We start from the raw sequence: 20,999 nt of genomic DNA, 5'->3' as shown, positions 1-20,999 counted from the left end.
AACAGTGAATGAATGGAAATAAAAAGTCTCCGTAAATTTTCACTGAAATTAATAATAAATTTTTTAAAGTTGAATTAAAATATAAGATAAAAGGTTACCAATCAAAAATGGGAACAATTTCTCTAAAAATATTCCTGGATCACAGGAATAGTTAAAATATAGGAGGTTAAAGAGTGAAATAAATAATGGGGTGAGGGTTAAGATGAAGAGACAATAATGATAAAACTATCTTGCTGATAAAAGGGTATTTCTGAAACCATTTTAATGCTTTCACTTTAACTAACATTTTATCTTCATGTTACAGAAACTCTTTGGTGGTTTCAAGGTGGCCAAGGATTCCTGTCTTCAAACTCAACAGCAATGTTTCCCACTGCTAACTATTACTCTACAGTATTTAAAAACTGCTAGCCATTCTTGCCCTTTTTTCTGAGCACTGTGTGATCTCTTGGTTCTCTTCCTCTTTCTCTGCATCTCAAATTGCACTTATTCACCTCACTGAGTAAAAGGGCTATCCAAGAGATCTTTTAGCACTTCTAGGACGTTCTAAATCTGTGCTATTCAGTATGGTAGTCCAGGGCGACATCTGGCTAATGAACAGTTGAAAAATATAATTGAAATATTGGATGTTTTCCTTTTAAGTAACTGAAATTTAGATAGGCAGAAGTGACTAGCAGAGTCAGTAACTAGCCAGTGCAGTTCTCCATTCTCATGACTCCAGTTATACCATATAAGCCCATGTATTGATATGCAAATGCATGCTGATCAAGTCTCCTAGATGAGCTGAACAAGCAAACATCATCAAACACTTCCCTTAGTTATTTTAAACAACTATCCCCAACTCAACATACTTATTTCTAGGCACAGAATCTATCACTCAAGCCATCTGGCCCTAAAATTCTAAGATACTTTTAACTCTTTCTTGGCCTCATATGTTAGTTTGATGTTGTTGTTATGTGCTGTCAAACTGACTACAAGTCATAGCAACCCAATGAACAACAGCTCGGAACCCTGCCTTATCTTGAGCCAATCTTACTGTCTCTGACACACCGCTCTCATCGTCCTGCTCACAGATATACAGCAAGTAATTGAGAAGACCATGCCCTGGATCCCGTGCGCCTTTGTCTTAAGACTAGCATCATTGCTCTTCAACACTCTGGAGAGGTCCCTGACAGCAGATTTTACAAATGCAACTCATCTTTTGATTTCCAGACTGCTGGTGCCAAGAGTGTTGATTGTGGATCTGAGAAAAAGAAAATTGTTATAAAATTGTTAAAAATCTCAATCTCTTTTCCATCCATCAGGATGCTGACAACTGGTCCAGTGGTGAGAACTTTTATCTTCTTGATGTTGAGATGTAATACATATTGAAGACTGCAACACTTGACCTGCTGTAGCAAACATTTCAGGTCCTCCTCAGTAAGTAGGTATCTTCCGTTTGGGTCTTATTCATTTCCCGGTCTCCAATCAAAAGACTTCCTAAGTTTCTATCAGGTAATCACTCATTTAAATAGTTACCACTTGGTAGCACTGCTGTTTAAAAATAAAAGGCAATGCACATTTCAAAATATCTTTTCTCTAAGAAGCCAGGAAACCAAATGTATGAACACCTCCTTTTTCTTTATTACCTTGATGTAAATGGACCTTTGATAACAAATTGTATACAATATTTCTGCAAATGTCATCTTCAGGAGTTTAGGGTTTAGCTGGCCAGCCAGCTGTCTTATTTTCCCACACTTAGCTACGTTTTTCCTTTTCTAAAGCATGCCAGAGAGATTACCTGCTTTGTTTGGGGGGGGGGAGGGGGTGGAATTTTAAAGCATTATAGTGAAGGTTCCCCAATGTCAAGAAATAGCAAATCTCTAAAATAGTGTTACACAATCAACCCCAAGCTATGCCGCCAATCTTGACTACCACCTTCTATCTCTCAGGATCCTTCCTCTCTTGCAAAAAATTATTCCTTTAGGGGAGCTCTGGTGGTCTAGTGGCAAGAAGCTGCACTGCAATCCCAGAGGTACATGGTTCAAATCCACCAGATGCTCTGCTTGAGAAGGGCAATCTCCTCCTGTACCAATCAGATCCAATTTGACAGTACACACACAAAAAATAAGAATAATAAAATAAAATGATCCCTTTAACCTTGTCTAACACATATCATCACGTTTGCCTCCACACCTTTGCTCATGGATCTTCCATCCTTTTATCCTTTTTAAATATTCTTTTGGCCCCTGTTTAACTCCTATGAAACCATTCATAAGCAGAAACGGCGTAATCCAAGAAAGCAATTACCATTAATTTATATGGAAAAATGTGAGCGTTCCAGACTCCAGAAACAGCTTATCAAATGACCCACAAAACTGAAAAGAGCACTAACACCTAATGTGCACAGGCGCAGTCCAAAGCGATGGTGGTGAGATGGTGAGAGAAGATGTACCAGGGAAAGGAGCCTGGCAATGCCACTCCCGAGACTTGGGGCGTAAGCTTCCTCTCTAATGGCTCACTGCAAAACATACGAGGAGCACTAGTTTCACATTTCCCCTTTTCTGATAAAAGCAAACAAAATTCCTTTTTGGATTTCCCCTGGTGAGCAGCAACAGGTACTAATGTAGCTCTTTCATAAAACCTAAGTCTGGAGGCACCACTGAAACCTGTCCATCATCACAGCAACATGCAGGACTCTAATGACAAAGGGTTCTAGCAATACGCAGGCCACGAATGGGACTAAAGTTTCTTGAGTGGAAGGTAAGAATTCTACTTTCTAAAGGAGAATAACTTTAAGCTGTGACCAGAGGAGTTGGGTAAAGAAGGAAGGAGCTACAGTCAAACATGGACAAAATTCAGAGACTTGGGGCCCAGAAGATAAGGTTAAGAATAGAGAAATAAAGGGGACTGTAAAAGTTTGCATAAAGTATCCTCCTGAATCATGTCTTACAACATGCAGATCTACAATTATCACAATGAAAAATTTCTATTATTCTCATGATCAGAGTCCAGAATAAGAACTGCATAGTAAAGTAGACTTGGGGGTAGGGGAGGATTGTAGAACAATGAAATAATTTTTTTTTTCCTTCAAAGAGAAAAGCAAACTGGGGGGGAGGGGTGGGTAGGGAAGAAAATGTGCAACAATGTATGAATGGAAATCCAAAATCTCTGTAAACTTTCATTAACATTTAATTTTTTTAAAAAAGAAAAAACTCAAAACCAAAAACTGTAAAAAAAAAGCATACAACACAGAAAACACAATGCAAATGTAGGTATGTGTAAAATACAACATGTATGAATTTTGTATGTGAACCAATATAAAATTTTTTAAATATGTAAAAAAATGAGTACAAATATAGTCAGTAAATAGAGATCTAATATAATCTAATTAATATGCTACAAATAATCAAATGTATAAATGCTCATTTAAATCGTCGGAAGAGTGTTTTAGTGGAAATAAAAGCACCAGGGCAGTTAGTGACTCTCTTTCAATGTGGCCAGAATTTGGGATCAGGGTCAGTACCTTTCACATCTGGTCGGTACTGAAGTCCATCATCTTTCTTTCCCAACAAACTAGTATCATCTGTGTCTATAAGAGAAAACAATTTTAAGATTAAAATATATATAATGTTTCATTCACACATCTACCTCCCAAGTATTTCTACTGCACCATGCACAACTCTATCCAATTATCGGATCATATTTTCTACCATTCCCTTGATCAAATGTGTTATTTCTGTCTCTAAAATCAAGGCATCCCAGATAAAAATACCACATCATTCATGGTTTTTTGTTAAACCAAAAATTTAAAAGTTTGACAGACAACTAATTAAAGGTGGTTTTTAAATATATCTAAATATTTTCTAAAGCTGTATACATTAGCTGCTAACTCTCTTATTTAAAGAATCATGGAGCTGCATAAAAGAGAAAAAAATAATTATTACTGGATCTTTGCAACTAATAGCTATTATCAATATTGTTCATACAGAAGACTGTTTATGGGGTAGCTGAAATAACAGCTTAACCTCCCTTCAATTAAAATTTCCCAGGGGAAAGTTGAGCTGACAAGATATTCTCAAGCATTTACTATCTGGAAGCAGAAAATTTCTGTGACTTCACTCTCCCACAGTCCACTCCCCTTTTTAATAAAACTCAGAGCTAAAATTTAAAACCCTGCCTAGTGTCCAGTGTCCTAGGAACTTCCTACTTGTTAAACAGTTGTTGGTTTTTGTTTCATTTCTGTAAAATTAACATTGTTTAAATTCTGAAGAACTTTTTTGGTTTTTTGGTGTTGAGGGCAATGTTTAGTCTAAGGGACTTGACTATGAAACAAAAATATCTAGACTACAGTGTGCACTGTTATCAATAATAGTACTTGTTTCACTCTTTTTCTCATTGCCCAGAAAACTCAATTTTTTCCATCCTAAATTAAATCAAAAGGCTTCAATAGTGTGGCAATGCTGTGATTTGTCTCACTGCAAATTCATACTTGGAAAGCTCCCTCTTTTTTGTAAGGAGTGCATTGCCAACTCTAAGATAGGTGGTTTGAATTCACCAGCTGCTTCATGGAAGAAAGACCGGCAAGCTCTTCCTGTGCTGTTTAGTTATAGCCTCTGAAAACCCACTGGAATGCTAGCCTTGTGTTGGATCTTACTGAATAACACATGACAACTACGGTACTATTATTACTAGAACAGAGATATTCAAAGATATATTTAATAACAAAAGAAAATAATCTCACTTTCTAAGATTGGGATACTAGCAAAATATACAAATATAATTCCAGACATATAAAAAGAAGTCTTTAGCATACATAGCATAAATTTTACCTGTGCAATGGCCAAGATGCCTTATATCAATTTGTTCTTGCTTTATGCAAGATGCTTCTCGCACAAAACAAGGATTGTTATAAGAACTCCCATCAGAAGCACACACAGGATTAAAACTGTATCCACTGCAATCTATATTACACACACACCTGTTGGAAAAGAGAAAATTTATCGAACTCTTTATAACAGAACTATGTCTTAATTCTGCATCAGTAAGAAAGCAATTTTTTTAAAAAACTCTGCTTCCTGTAACAAAAACTAATACACTGTGTTAAATGACTGTAGAAAAAGTGAATACTCAGTTAAAAATCGGTGTCAGGTGAGAATTGAGAGATAATTTCAGGTAGATACCATTAATCCTGTGGTTTCGCTAGCATTTTTGGATCTAGAAGAGATAATTAAGAAAACATAAATGTCATCAGTAATTAAAAAGCAGTGAGGCTTAGAAGAAAGGAAAGAGAATTATGAATCAAGGTCATTAATCTAAATCTTAGTTGTATTAGCAGATTGGTGTTCTGATTTCTTCTTCAAAGTCTTGGTTTACTGGTCTGTAAAACAGAAACAGTAATAATATATCTACCTACACCAAGTAATTGGAAACATTAAAACTAGCATAGATTTAAAATATGTAAATGAAACTCAAGAGAAGTGTTTCCAAGGTACCTACCTACCTATATAACCCAACCTTGGGCCATGCACTACAGAGAAGACTATGGAAGCCCAGGGCATGGCAAATCCTCTCAAGAATTCTTTTCCCCCCCTAACAATAGCACAGACTAGGTACATGAACTAAACCAATAAAATACCCCTGATTTAAAAAAAAAGAAGAAAGAAAGAAAGAAAAGAAAACCTTAAAACTACTCTCTTAAATGTATTCATGGATTGGCAGGAAACAAAAGAATATTTTGGCCAATAGTTAAATGAAAACAGGAACAGAAAAAGGTCAGCTGAGTTCACCTGAAGTTAACTTACACACTGAAAACATTTGTAAACTGTGTAAACCCAATTACCTACTTTTCTGGCTGCGTGAGGCTCTGGGGAAAGGAGACGAAGAATATGGGCATGAAGATCTCAACAACACTGAAGCTCTCAACAGAATGGCAATGAGAAATGAGCTGCCACTTCTCAAGGGAATTTGACAAAGAGATAGCCCACCTTAAGCCACCGCACTGAAGATGTGGGAGAAAAACACCTCTGCACAAGTCAGGCTTCAAACAGATATCTGCAACTTACAATACTACCTGGTTCTTCTGGAAAACCTTTCAGCCCGAAATTTAAAGCTGTCAAGGACTGGAAATGCCTCAAGACAAACGACAGAAGTAAATGGAATTTTCTCTAGAGAACCCAACATTATATTTGACATCAAATATTTTCCACAGATAAAATTCAGGGGTGGGGAAAAGCAGCTCACACACTCTCAGGCACTCATCCACACACACTCACACTCATACAGTCAGCAAACAAGAAAATAAAACATCATAGCAGAGGGTGAGCAGACTAGAAAATGAGACACATAATTTTAATAAGTGAATTCTTTATAAGAATAAAAAATTCAATTAACAGAATTGACAGCAGATTAGACAAACTAAGTGATATTTATAGAGAACCAGAAGACAGGTCATAGGAAATTACTCTGACTATATAACACAATTACCAAGGGAAGGAACACATTATCTCTTTGATTTTTTTTCTGCTTTGCCAATTTCTTTTACTCAAGGCTCAACACAAAGGAAAAAGAATTTACAATAACTATATTTAAACCAACTTTTTCAAAAAAATCAAAGTTAGAGTTCCTAGACATACTAAAATTCATTCTACTTTTTCTATTAAGAAACAATATTTCAGCTTTTTACAAAATCTTGATATATATAAACACTTGATTTCTTATTTACACATGTTGGTGCAAATAAGTGTAGCCTGCTCGTAATTTATACTCGTTAAAATAAGAACCACTTCTATTCTCTAACATATAGACTCCTGAGGAAACAGAATAAATCCAGTATCAACAGACTTGGCTCTTTTTTTGTTAAAAAGAAGTGAGATGGAGCACCCCACATTGTCTTCCTTACCCGGTTGTTGCTACCTTCTGTAACAGCATTTCTTGCCCGGGGACAATGGTAACTCTTAAGGAAAAACTGATTGCACCAGTTGTGGAAGAGGAGGCAGCAATTCCAAATAGTAAGATCACTGTAGTGGGTGTTGGACAAGTTGGCATGGCATGTGAGATCAGCATTCTGGGAAAGTCTCTGGCTGATGAACTTGCCCTTGTGGATGTTTTAGAAGACAAACTCAAAGGAGAAATGATGGATCTGCAACATGGGAGCTTATTTCTTCAGACACCAAAAACTGTAGCAGATGAAGATTACTTGGTGACAACCAATTCTAAGACTGTGGTGGTAAACACAGGTGTTTGTCAGCCAGCAAGAGTTGACTTAAGCTGGTACAGAGGAATGTCAACTGTCTTCAAATTCATTATTCCTCAGATCATCAAGTACAGTCCTTATTGCATCATAATTATGGTTTCCAACCCAGTGGATATTCTTACGTACATCACCTAGAAACTAAGTGGACTGCCCAAGCACCGTGTAACCGGTGGTTGTAACCTGGATTCTGCTCAATTTCAATACCTTATGGCAGAAAAACTTGGCATTCATCCCAGCAGCTACCATGGATGGATTTTGGGAAAACATGGCAACTCAAGTGTGAACATGGCAAGAGTTTCCCTCCAGGAACTGAATACAGAGATGGGACTGAAAACGATAGTGAAAATTGGAAGAAGTAAATAAAATAGTGGTTGAAAGTGCCTATGAAGTCATCAAGCTCAGAGGACACACCAACTGGGCTACTGGACTAAGTCTGGCTGATCTGATTGAATCCATGTTGAAAAATCACTCCAGGATTCATCCAGTTTCAACAATCATGAAGGGGGTGCATGGCATTGAGAATGAAGTTTTCCTGAGTCTTCCATGTATTCTGTGGGACATCCAGAAAGACCTCAAAGACCTGTGACGTTTAAGTCCTAAGCTGTAGAAGTTTAAAAACTATAATGTGATTAACATGAGCCTTTAGTTATCATCCACATACATGGATCACAGTTTGCTTTTCTCTTCCTAAATGTATGAATTTGGGCCCACAAGATTCAAGTTCATGCTTGGCTTAATGTTTGCAATATGAGCCCTTAAAAAAATAAAATTAATATTACAGTGTGAAAAAAAAGAAGTGAGACAATAAAAACAGTATTTGAGGATAATTACAGTTATGTGCATAATGCTATGAAATAAGGGGGGGAAGACTAAGATAACAGACGAGGAGACTTTTAAAAAAAATTAGTTTGCTTACAAAGTTCGTATACATTGCGTTTCACACTATTCTTCATTCATATTGTGTTTCATACAATTTTATAAAAATCAACACCAATGGACCTTGCCCATCATTAACCTGTCTTTTTACCTAGATCCTTCCAATTTTCTTCAAACCTTCCCTCAACCCACCAAACTGTGTAACTCTATGGTTTCACCCCAACCCATCCTCACCTCTCTGTTTCCACTCCTTTCCCCATCGGGACTTGGCACATGTTTTACTAGTTATGCTTCTATTTTTACAATAATGGTCTTATGCAGTATTTGTCCTTATGAGACTGAGTTAGTTCACTCAGCATAATGCTCTCCAATCTCTCTCAAGTTATAGAGTATTTTTCAAAATCATTGCTGATTTCAAGTGCTACATAGTATTCATAGTATTGTATGAATGTACAATTTCTCAATCCATTCAGCTGTGTTTAGACATTCAGGCTATTTCCATGTTCTTGCAATGGTGAATAACATTGCTATGAACACTGGTGTTCAGATCTCTGTGTCTCAGTTCTAATTTCCTTGGGATATATTCCTAGTCATGGAATAGCTGATTCATACAGAATTTCTATGTTCAACTTTTTGAGGAAATGCCAAACTGCCTTCCAAACTGGTTGTGCTATTTTACAATCCCATCAACAGAGTATGAGAGTTCCCACTTCTCCACATCCTCTCCATCAAAAGACCTCTTTTAATTAGGCAAAAGAAAAGGCAATATTGATGTCAAAAAAGGAAATCTGGTGAAAGTGGCAAATTTTCCAGTAAATTCCTATTGACATGAAAAATGAAAGATAATAGGATGATCCAAAAACAACTTCTCCTACACTTTCAATATCCTCCCTAAGGGATAGAGAGTTTTTCAAATGATATGAATAAAGCCACAATGGGCAGGGATAAACCCGAAGACTTCACTAAACAGGTTTCTTACCTAAAGTAGTGGTTAATGGAGAATATGGATAGAAAGTACGAAGATAAAGACAACAGAGAAATAATGACAAGGAAAGGGACAAAAATAAGGGAAGAGTGAAGCTGACCTGGCATAAACGCACTGCTTGCTGTGATTTTACCATATACTTAAAAATCATTGGTGAGTGGCTCAAAGCAGGGACTGAATATTTTAGCCATGGGCCAATCCAGTTCTATACAACCATAAGCTGAGAATAGTTTATACATTTTTAAAGGACTGGAGAGAAAGAAAATAGAAGAATATGACAGAAAATGCATGTGATCTATAAGACCGAAAATATTTATTATCTCGCTCTTAACAGAAAAAAAATATTTGCTGACCGGTGGTTTAAAAGAAGGGGAAAAAAATACAAAACTGGGATAGCCATAAAATAGAAAATATGCCTTAGAGAAGAAGGCATTATTGGACTATTTCAGGAATAAAGGTCAAGCAAAAAAGGCAAGACAGCATACCAATCCAGTAAAGAGGAACAAGTGACTTAATAGTGGCATTTACAGCTTACCAAGGAAACAGCTTTATCAAGTCTATGTACAATGCAGAGTTGTTCAGTGGGAAAGGAGGTGTGGTGGTGCAGTGTGCTAGGCTGCTAACCATAAGGCTGGCTATTTGAATCTATGAGCTCCTCGGCAGGAGAAAGATGAAGCCATTTCCTCCCATTAATACCAGATACTATTATGCCTCAGAAACCCAGCGGAGAGTCTTCATGAATGGGAACCGACTCTACTTAGTGGTCTGGGTCCTTCAGGAGGCAGGTGCTAGAGACATCTAAGACAGTGAGCTACGAGAACAAACCACTAAGTACTGCTGTCAGTTATTCTCAGGAGAGAATACAGTCATTACCTTGAGTGAAAGCTCAGTGCAATGACACAATGAGCAGAGGATTAAAATATCTGACTCCAGAGGCCACTGTTATTGATTAGTGATTAGAGGTGCTCTCCAACTGGCAACAGCAGCAGAGGCAAGATGCCCAAAGCATGGGAGTGTGAACTAAACAAATCACTCTTCAGTGACTATGCCAAGTTTAACAAGCATTCACCCTGCACCTACTATGAAGGTATCCTTACATCTGTCTCACTGAATCTTGGCCACACAAAATTACCACCAGAGAAATAAAAAATAAGGATGATTTTTAAAAAAAGCAAAACCAAGAAAAACCCAAGGTCACAAAAATGAGTGGCTGAAACAAATTCCCTCGAGTTAATTCTGACCGTCAAGAAACTCCAGTGGCCAACTGGTTAAAGTTGCACTGCCAACCCACAGGCAGGTGGTCCCCATCCAAAAGCTGCTCCTCAGGAGAAAGAATGGGAATCTTTGAGAACCCACTGAAGTGGTCAGCAATTACTGCTGTGTGTAATTATAGCTGATAAACACCCTAGCACTGTTGTTAGTTGCCAGTCAAGTAGATCTGACTCATGGTGAATCCATGCACAGAAGAGCTGTTCCAGAAGGCTGGCTAGGCTGTGACCTTTTGGGGAGAACACCAAGCCTACATCCCAAGTTGCCTGTGGGTGGGTTCAAACCATCAACCCTTTGGCTGGTAGTCAGACAGTTAGTCCTTTGTGCCATTCATTTCCCCTATTTATAGCATAAGACATCTGTTCACTTAACTGGCCATGCTTTTCTCCACAACACACCAGAGATGTTCCTGCCTCAGCTTTCCCTCTCCTAGAACACTCTAACCCACACACTGCCTCCTGGCTCAAATTTTCATCTTCTTCATATTTGTTTCTCAACTCTTACCTTAAGTCAGGCAGCCTGGCCACTCTGTATAAAATGGAAATCTCTTTCCCCCTTCTAAGCACTCCACTTTCCCCCTTCTAAGCACTCCACCTACTTCATTGTGCTATATGTTTTTTTTTCTGTTGTAGTTCAATTCTAGGCATGAAAACACAGGTAGTATTAGATCATGTAAAATTACTCCATGAATTTACATGGAAATTCATGTAAACTACTAACAATCATCTAAGGCTGTGGCAAGTTCTGTACAAGACTATGTAACCCTCACAAACACCCAAAGAACAGCTGTGAGACAAAAGCAATGCCCTGTCATTAAATGCCATGAATTTAACACCTAAACATATATGTAAGAGCCAATCTTACTGAAAGCTCCTCCGAAATAAAAATCAGCAAGGGAAAAACCCCTGCTCTCAAGAAGCCCAAAATTTGCAGGCAATCCTAATAGTACCCTAAGTGATCTGGAAGGTCTGTCCTCCCCCAGGCTCAAGAAAGAACACAAACAGCACATACTCATACCACTGTGGGAAGAGAGCAAAGCAGATTTCAAGAAGAATGGTGACATTTTAGCTAAATCAAACTTCAACTAAGTCTAGAAGGAGTAGGAGTTAAGGGGAAGGGACTCAAGGCCAAGGGAATAACAAGTACAAAATGGGTGAAAAAGCACGAGAGTAACAATAAACTCCAAAAACTGGAGAAGATGTGAGGAAATGGAGTACTGCACTTAAAAATATGAAACTTCTCTAAGGAAACCTTTACTGGCAGCTGTAGTAGAAATGGAGGACGTAGCTCTAGACAAAGGAACTTAACATTACTAATGTACTTAAACTAATGGTGGCTAGTGCTTGTTATAAGAATAAAAAGAACACCTACACCAGGAGTGAAGGAAATAGATTAATGAGACCTAAGACTCAAATCCCTATGCACATCCAAAAACTTCTCCAACAGGGTAAAAAGGAAAGCCACAGATTGGGAAAAAAGATTTGGTAATGACATATCTGATAAGAGACACATATCTAAAAATTTATAGAATACTCCAGCACCTCAACAAGAAAAGGGTAAACAACCCAATCACAACACAGGCACAGGATTTGAAGAGATACTTCACCAAAGAAGACATTCAGAGGGCAAACACATGAAATGTCCAAAATCTCTAGCTCTCAGGGAGATGCAAATAAAAATAACTATGAGATATCATCTCACTCCAGTAACAAAAGCAAAGAGCAGCAAACTTCAAATGCTGGCAAGGATGTGGAAAGAAATACCATCTGACCCAGCAATTCCACTACTGGGAATATACCCTAAAGAAGCCAGAGCTGCCACCCAAATAGATATATGCACACCTATGTTTATTTCTGTGTTATTCACAATAGCAAAGAGACAGAAACAACGCAAGTGCCCATCAACAAATGAATGGATAGAAAAACTATGGTATATTCACACAATGGAATACTATGCAGCACTAAAAAAACCAAAGAACTCAAAATATTACACAAATGGGTGACTCTCGAGGACATTATGCTGAGTGAAATGTCTCAGTCACAAAAGGACAAATACTGAACAACACCACTGTTAAAAAACAGGACTGACCTGGGAGTTAGGAAGAATGAAGAAAAGAGGGAATAAATAATCAATATTGCATTAGAACAGATGAAGGAAAGAATTGTTTAAAACGAATATATGTTTAGGGATTATTCGAATGACAACAGCCCAGAATAAGAGGTACACTGCAAAGAGGACTGGGGGGGATTGGGGAAAGGAAGGTAATTATGCAACAATGAATGAATTTTTTTTTTAAAGTGAACGGGGGGAGAGAGAAGGGGTAAAATGTGCAATAACAAATGAATGAAAATATAACTGTTCTGTAAGCTTTTGTTAAAATCACAATTAAAATAAAAAGTTTTATTAGGAAAAACCCACTATTAAATAATTTTCCATTCATTGTCTCAGAAGCTGAAAGTAGAATACTAACTAAACCAAATAGTTTTAAAAGCTAGTCTAGTATTATATAAGTTCTGAATAAGGCAATGACAAAATTGTCTTCATCTCTAGCTACTGAAAGAAAAGTTTGGAGTTTTGTGAGTTTGGTTTGTTTTTTAAAAAAATTGTTTTATGAATGTTCCAGAAAGAAGAATATAACACAGGACACACATAAACAGCATTATGTTGTTTAAACAAGAGAAAAAGACTTCATTGCACTTTTTTTGAGTGAGAAAGTCTATATACGACAAAGATGGTTCCAACCACCAATCTGTGTTCACACACAAAATAGTACCACATATGACAAAGATGTCCAGAATCTGGAATAAAGGATTCATCAATGTTGTCTCTTATACTGAACACCTTAATGATTCTCTGAGCAAGTCTAAGATATGACTCGGGCAGGAAAGCAGAAACAGCAACTCAAACATCCAAGAGGCAGAAGAGCACAAGTGATGTCCATAAAGTATACTGCAGACAAAGTTCAAAAAGAATAAACTGAGGGGTTTATTTAATAACTCACCTGTACAGCATTATGCCAGATGATTCTACAGACTTCTTAAACCATTCCTGGGCAGGGATTTAAGCCAGGTTTATAAAAGGTACTGAAGTGAAGGAGTTGTATGATTATTGGGCCTCACCGTGGAGAGAAACAGCTCATGACTATCTTGCAGCAATAATGTCAGCCTTGGATAGACTAAAAATACTGTTCAGAAAAAAGAGAGAGTGTGGTACTAAGAACACTGATTTCTTAAGAAATATCATTTGCTATAAAGAAGATGTTGTGTTCAAGTTTAAGACTACACAAAAGGTCTACTCCTGTACTTCACAATGGTCACAGTGAAATACTGAAAACTCACTTAGGTGAGAGTCAAATTTCTAGGAACCTCAACTACTTAGATATAGATCAGAATAGTAAGTATTAATTAAGACAGCCATCCAAACCCATGCAAAGTTCACAACGCCATTAAAGAAACACAATGTGCTTCAGGAAAGGAAGGAAAGATGATGTGGGGGGAAGCCTCTTACAAGCAAAGCAATTTCAATTATAAGTAAATTCAAACAGCCACTGAGCAGATGAGAGAGATAAACCACATGCAATAAAGTTCATGCACTTCACTCACAAGAATCTAGTTATTCTTCTTTTATATTTATAACCTACTCCTACATTAAATACAGTTCCTTCAAGTATACTGTTTCCCATTCCTGGGAAGCAAAGACAGAAATGAGAAATGAGGCACCTAAAGTCAGGCTCACAGACAGCAAACATCCAGAGCGCAGCTAAGAACACAGCATGGGACAAGAAAATAACTTGTAAAACAGATATAAGCACCCAAATGACAAAGCAAAACAAAGCAGCTTAAGTATCAGGCAAATGAACCATCATAATGAGTGGTCACAGAACCGCATGTGAATGTGCACAATAGAGTGGAGAGAACCTACTGTCCTGGTTCTGCCACAAGTCACTAAACCTCTTCTAGCCCTAATCTTCTAATATTCCCTTGCTCTACGGAGGCAAGAATGATGAGGCTTCACCTCACACACTTTGGGCATGTTGCTAGGAGGGGCTGTTCCTTGAAGAAGGACATGATGCTGTCAAGGGTGGAGGGTCGGCCAAGGAGAAAAAGACCCTCAACCAGGTAGACTGATGTGGTGACTGCTGCAATGGGCTTTTCTGTGTCAGGAAGTATGAGGATGGCATAGGATAGAGCAGGGTTCCACTCTTTCATTCATAGGGTCGCTGTACCTAACAACAAAAACCTACAAGACAAAGTTGCCATGAAGAGAAAGTAATATAATTTCGTCTGAAATCCCTAACACAAATACAGTATTTAAAACTAAGTATATGATAAATTTTCACACTTAAGTATAAGATAAACTGTCATACGTTGGCCATGTTATTAGAAGGTGCTATTCCTTAGAAAAGGACATCACACTTGGAAAGGTCGAGGGTTAGCAGAAGGAAGACCCTCAAAGAGATGGATTGATACAGTGATCACAGCTGTAGGCTCAAGTATGTCAGAGGTGATAAGAATGGCACAGGACAGGACAGGGTTCTAATTTGCTATTCAGAATCACCATGGGTCATCCTCAATTCAACAGCACCTAAGAACAACAATATGTTCTTTCTACATGGTTTAAGAAAGCAAAAAATGTGTAATATATTTGGATCAAATTTCATTTAAATGGAAATTAACACTTCTCTGAATGCAGATAACTTACTTACATGCCATCACTTATCCTCTGACCTAAAATATTTTACCTTTTTAAAATTTAACTTCTAACAAGAAAAAAAGACAATGAAACAATGGAAAGATTTTAACTTGTTTATGGAGCATCAGGTTATATAGATTATTTTATTCTAACAGGCAAGAAACTTTAAAATAAGAAAATACAAAATATTTTTAAATTAACATTCAAACCTAAAACTAAGTCATGAAATTCACTATCTATTTTAGATTTAGAATATAGAGTAGTATTTTTCAAAATGAAGGTCATGATCAGGAGATTATGAAATCCATTTAGTGGATCAATGTCAACATTTTTTAAGAAAATAGGATAGAAAATCTTATAGTACACTACATCAAATAAAGATAAGCATTATGTTATGGAATTCATTTTCCTTAAAATGTATTTAACTCAAATTCATTGTCAACTCATAGCTGAATCTCTAGTGGGTCTTTAAAGGGCAAAAACCAAACAGGATATGCAATCTTTCTCCCAAGGAGCCATGGTGAATTTGAACTGCCAGAGAAAGCATCCTTTTGCAGCACAACTGCCCTACAGACTATGTCTCCAGAGCTCCTTAGTATTTTTGAATGCCAGTATACATGTACATGAATGATGGGTCACAATATACTTATTTCGTATGTGGGGGTAGAGTCAAAAAAGCCTGGATGTCACTGGAAAGAATATTAATAAAGATGCATCAGTATTCTGCATGGAGCAGCAACTACGCAGAGTTCAAAATCAGCTAATGTGACCAAGAGATAAGAAAACTTTAAGTGCTCAAAAGAGTAGATATGTTTCCTATAGGATTTTTTTTAAGGGGAAGAGCAAATAAGAAAAAGGTAGGTTTTAAATACACTCATACACACACGTGATTAGAATTTAGGAAATGTCATCCCCAAACATTCTGCCTTTAGCCTTCAGTTTTCTCATCTGGGAAGTGAGAGGATTAGTTTACAAGAGAAATGTTAAGATTCTACCCCATTGTCACATTCTTTGATTCTTTAAACAGAGTAAGTCAAGACATGAGTATTTAGTATATAATTAAGATTTTGACCTTTTAACAAAAAAATTAAGCAATGTTATTATTATTTTTCTTTTTGTGTGTGTGTCTGTTTTTCTGTTTCCCATACCGCAAAGGTCTACCTGCCTAAGTCAAAATTACACTAAGACAAACATGTTATTATGTACCTGGTGATAACCTTGAGAAGTACCTAAAGTGAGTTATGTAACTTCCCTGTATAGCTTCCTTGGTATTATAAAAGCAAAATAAAAAAGAACTACAATGAACAATAAGATATATTTAAATTGTTAATTAGCTCACTTACTCAATTAGTAATGTGCTATATAGGTGAAAAGATTTGTCTTAAAATTTCCTTTTCTCTTTTTCCCACAGCAGGGACAGTCATGCTAACCTGATCATTTACTTACTAGCTTAAAGCACCAACTGCATCCTTAATGTTTTTTATTATCACATTGATTTCCTTGCCTGGACTTGGCTGATTGTTCCAGTCTGTGTGCACCTTGTTGCTGTTGTTGTGTGTCGTCAAGTCAGAACTAACACACAGCTGACCCTCCAGTGAGTTTTCCAAGGCACTAAATCACACGGACGCAAACTGACCACCTTCTTGTATATGACACGTTAGCCAAATACTAAGAACTAGCTTTTCTCCTTACTGGTGTTGCGCCTTTCCTTGCTCTTATTATTGCCTCTGCTCTTATTCCCTTATTCTTGGAACCTGTACCTCCAAGAACAGGGGTTGAAAGCCCTCAAAGAAATAGACATTTACAAAGTCAGTTTGTCACACAGCATGACAAATTATACTGTAAGGAGTTGTTCGTATAAAGGCTATATAGTTTCCTATACAGATTTCATATTTGAGACCATCTCTGAGACTAAATGAAGCCTGTTCCAAATCTCATTAAACCTAGGCATGACAAATAAAAGCAGAGACACACACACAATCAAACTAAGCTGAATAAAGGTCTTGTTTAAGAAATAAAAAGAGATTGCTAGGCCAAGCCATTTAATCACGGAGAGCTAGCTGGACTCTACGCACTATTATGAGAGATCCTAAAAAACACATGGAAAAAACCCCCAATCTCCACTAAAATAGATACCTTTCTATATTATGGTGTTTCACCCCACCAAATAATGAGTACAAAGTGAGAGGAGAGTTGGCATAGAATCAACTATCTGTCCTCTCTACAAGTCCATACCTGCTTATCATTTCTCTTATTCTTAACAGACAGTATCTACTTCAGAAACTTGTTCTTTCAAATCCAATTACTCTGCCTGAAATGCATCAATCTAAGTCACCAACGTGCAGAAACTGAGCTTGGCACTCCATGTTTTACTATTTACTGAATTTACTTGTCTTCTGCCAACACCTAACTTTGAAATATATGTCAAGTAAACAACCAGCTATTTCATTTTACCAAATTGCATCTACAACATCATAAACAGGATTATTCTGACTTGTAAAACTCACTTTGGGTTTAATACTGATATGAAACCATATTACTAGTTTTATTGAAAGGCTCCAATATGGAGTTAATGGCTGAAAACATAAAACTGGAAAATAAGTATGAGTAAGGAAAAAAGTACAAGTCTCTGTAAGTGTTTTAAAATATGTACTAAAAAACTGAAGCTTTTGAGCTGTGGTGCTAGAAAAGAGTATTGAATATACGATGGATTGACTGCTAAAAGAACAAATAGGTTCATCCTGGAGAGGGTGAAGCCAGATTGTTCCTTGGAGGCAAGAATCCTGAAGCTTCGTCTGACATACTCTGGACATACTGCAAGGAGGGACCCATCCTTGGAGAGGGATGTCATGCTTGGGAGGTAGAGTGACAGCGCAGGAGAGGAGAGGAAAACTCTCTATAAGGTGGATTGATTCACTGACTGGGGTAATGGGGGTAGGTGTGTCGGAGACAGTGAGATTGGCATAGGCCAGAGCAGGGTTTAGGGCTGTTATACATAGGGTCAACTCGACAGTACATAACAAACAGCAACTAAGAAAGAAAGAGGGGAAGAAGATCCATTTGTGCTGTAAGATCCTGATGTCAGCATTAAAGCTTTTAGAATCAAATATGCAAAGAGCAAGCAGCACAGGAAAACGATAGGAGGAGGAGACTGGGATTAAGCAATATACTGATGTAAGGAAGATGCAACACACGGCTGTGATGTGAATGTCAATGTGTTACTTTTCTACCAAACACCACCATTTCTTAAGTGTGAGTGGGAAGTTGGGCAGACAATGCTCTCCAGGTACAAACTGACAAAGAATAAACACAAGTGAGAACAGACTGAAACAATACGCTGCCCGTCTATGCAACCTGGAGTTTCTGATAAGGAATTTTTCCTAATTCTAGAAATGCTGAACCTGAAAGCTCAAACAGCTTTAGATTTTGTTATTAATACAATAAAAACAAGCAGAAAGTAAAAATGCAATTTGAGAGAAATGGTTCCTAGATTATCGGTTGAAAGTATAAGAGGAAGATAATGAAAACCAATAACATTTCTGGTTTTTAAAATGAGGCACTTGGTATAAAACCTTAAAATATAGCCTTTAAAACTATTTAAATAATCAAAAACTATGCAAAATGAAGAGAAAACTCAACAGACTATCATTAAACACACAAAATTTATATAATCATGTTAATGACACTTTTCTAGAATTTATTAGTACTGATGATTAATCTCCAAATATACCCCTTTTCCTTAACTCACCCCACATTTTCTGCATCTTCATCACACTCAGCTTTATATTTGCAAGGTCCACACTTAGAATGTTTTCTGTGAACTTCTGTTCCAGATCCTTCCTCTTCTGTTTAAGAAGGAAAAAACAGATGTTGATGTTTCATGTCTAGAAAATTCTGTAACTTTATATTCTATATAAACCTTATATTCTATATGAACTTTATATTCATCTTGCTTCTGAAATGTAAGTGATTCATGTTCACACAAATTAGCTTTTTCTACTAAAAAAAAAAGAAGGAATTATATTTTCAACCAAAAGTTAGGGTATTTCCCTGATGTGTTTTCTATTTTAGCAGTCACTATTCTTGCTTCTTGGGGAAAATGGTACCTCAAATCCTTGAAAACATTCACTTCCAAATTTTATCACTGCTTTAAATTAAAAAACAGTTCCAATACAAAGTACAATGTATTCTCTGACAATAAACAATTTTGCTGCTAGAAATCTAACCTCTTCAAATGTGTGCACAACAGAAACAACTTGCAGGTCTTCATATCTAACTGCTGTCTAAAAGAATTACTATATAACATTAAATAGGAGAGAAAAGCATGAATAATTTTATTTGATCCTGTGAGCACACTGACATAAACCCATGGAAGAATCCCGAGCAGGTAAGTGCTTAAACACAGGACAGGACAACCAGCATCCTTTCCTTGGAGCAATTTCCCACTTCTCTCTTTTTTTTTTTTTTCAACAGATTTGCCTAGATTTCTTTTTTTTTTAATCCCTCGAGCCCACTCCATCCCAACCCTGCCCATCCTCACCCCTTTACTCCCACTCCTCTCCTCAGCTGTCTTTTGATAACCAAAGAATTAATAAAAAGTTTTAAAACTCAAACTGATTGTCTTCAAATAAGAACTGGTTCATGATGATCCTCTCTTAGGCTTCCAGGGCTATAAACTGTATAGGGAGCTTTGGTGGCCAGTAAGAGTTTGTGCTGCAATCCTGAAGGCCCCAGGTTTGACTCCACCAGCTCTGTGGGAGAAGGATAGGCAATCTCCTCCGTGCAATTACTGCCACTGAAAACCTGCTTGATGATCAGCTATAGGGCACTTCCAACTAGACAGCACAGAACAACAACAAATTACTCCGGAGGAGATTGTCAATCATCTGCTGGAGCTGCAGGGGGATCTGAAGAGACACCACAGTATAACAACTGCCTTACAGAGGAAATCACCAGAGCTCCTTCTTTACAAAGTAGTTGCCCTTTTTCCTACTGTGCCACTTAACATACCCAAAGGATGCCTCTGTGGAAAACAGTGAATACAACTCAGCTAATGAAAAACAGAGGATACAATTCAGCTCACGTGCCACATTCATGGAAATCCTAAATTTTTAGATACAGAGAAATATCTACCAGTGTGCATCTTACACAGAAAATTTCAAAGTAGACAGGGAAGGAGGATCAGCATCAAGGCCAAATTAAGAATTATAGTTTACTAGGGATTTCTCAATTTAGTTATAGAAAGAACACTATTCAAGGACTCTCAATCAGTAAAGATGTTGAGAAGATTAAGATCTAACATACTCTAAGAGTGGAAGTATGATAACATTTCCAGAGTCTGCCTGCTTTCTATGTAGAAATTATACTCAAGGACTTGTGAATACTCCCAAGCAGATGTCCCTGATTGTAACAGCAGATAGCCTCTAAGTCTCAGAAAAATTACGTGATCCAAAGTCACTATGAGCTCACTAGTTTGTGTACTAATTTTATCAAACTCAATAATCTTGCTAACACATACTTTCTTTTAAAAACATGGTTTACCGCACATCCTCAGGCCAAGGCATCCAGTACTGTACTGGATTTGTATAATCAGATCTTAAAATCAACTACCACTTTTTCAAAAAATAGTAATAATGACAGTATCCTAGCAAAGTTATCACCACAAGTATCAGACCATATGATCTCTTAAAAGTGTATGATTTTAAAGCTGTAAGATCTAGAATTTATGCTCTGGCCCTTGTTTCTTTCCAGGGTAAAATATAGTTATGTAGTATATGAACAAATATACTACAATATTTACTGTAAATTCGTTAATATTTGAAAAATACTAAAAGCCACTGCAATGTCCACCTTGTTGTTGTTGTTGTTATGTGCCGCCGAGTCGTTTCCGACTCACAGCGACCCTATGCACAACAGCCCTAAACCGTGCTCTATCCTGCGCCAACC

General features: G+C 37.2%; 1 protein-coding gene and 1 pseudogene across 1 annotated transcript in view; one reads left to right on the top strand and one right to left on the bottom strand.

Annotated features, from left to right (window-relative positions):
• TMEFF1 (transmembrane protein with EGF-like and two follistatin-like domains 1) overlaps positions 1-20,999 on the bottom strand; it is a gene marked incomplete at its 5' end in the record, with an annotated part of 104,240 nt that overhangs the window by 21,410 nt on the left and 61,831 nt on the right. Inside the window, 3 exons of the mRNA XM_006886973.1 lie at positions 3,503-3,568; positions 4,809-4,957; positions 18,802-18,898. Coding sequence (XP_006887035.1) covers positions 3,503-3,568; positions 4,809-4,957; positions 18,802-18,898 — 312 coding nt within the window. The remainder of the gene's footprint in view (positions 1-3,502; positions 3,569-4,808; positions 4,958-18,801; positions 18,899-20,999) is intronic.
• LOC102847843 lies at positions 6,923-7,817 on the top strand (annotated as a pseudogene).

This window comes from Elephantulus edwardii, unplaced genomic scaffold (genome assembly GCF_000299155.1).
Source record: "Elephantulus edwardii isolate Elephantulus edwardi_28Jun2011 unplaced genomic scaffold, EleEdw1.0 scaffold00052, whole genome shotgun sequence".
NCBI lineage: Eukaryota > Metazoa > Chordata > Mammalia > Macroscelidea > Macroscelididae > Elephantulus > Elephantulus edwardii.
The sequence above is the reverse complement of the archived record's forward strand: the minus strand, read 5'-3'. Positions and strand labels throughout refer to the sequence as shown.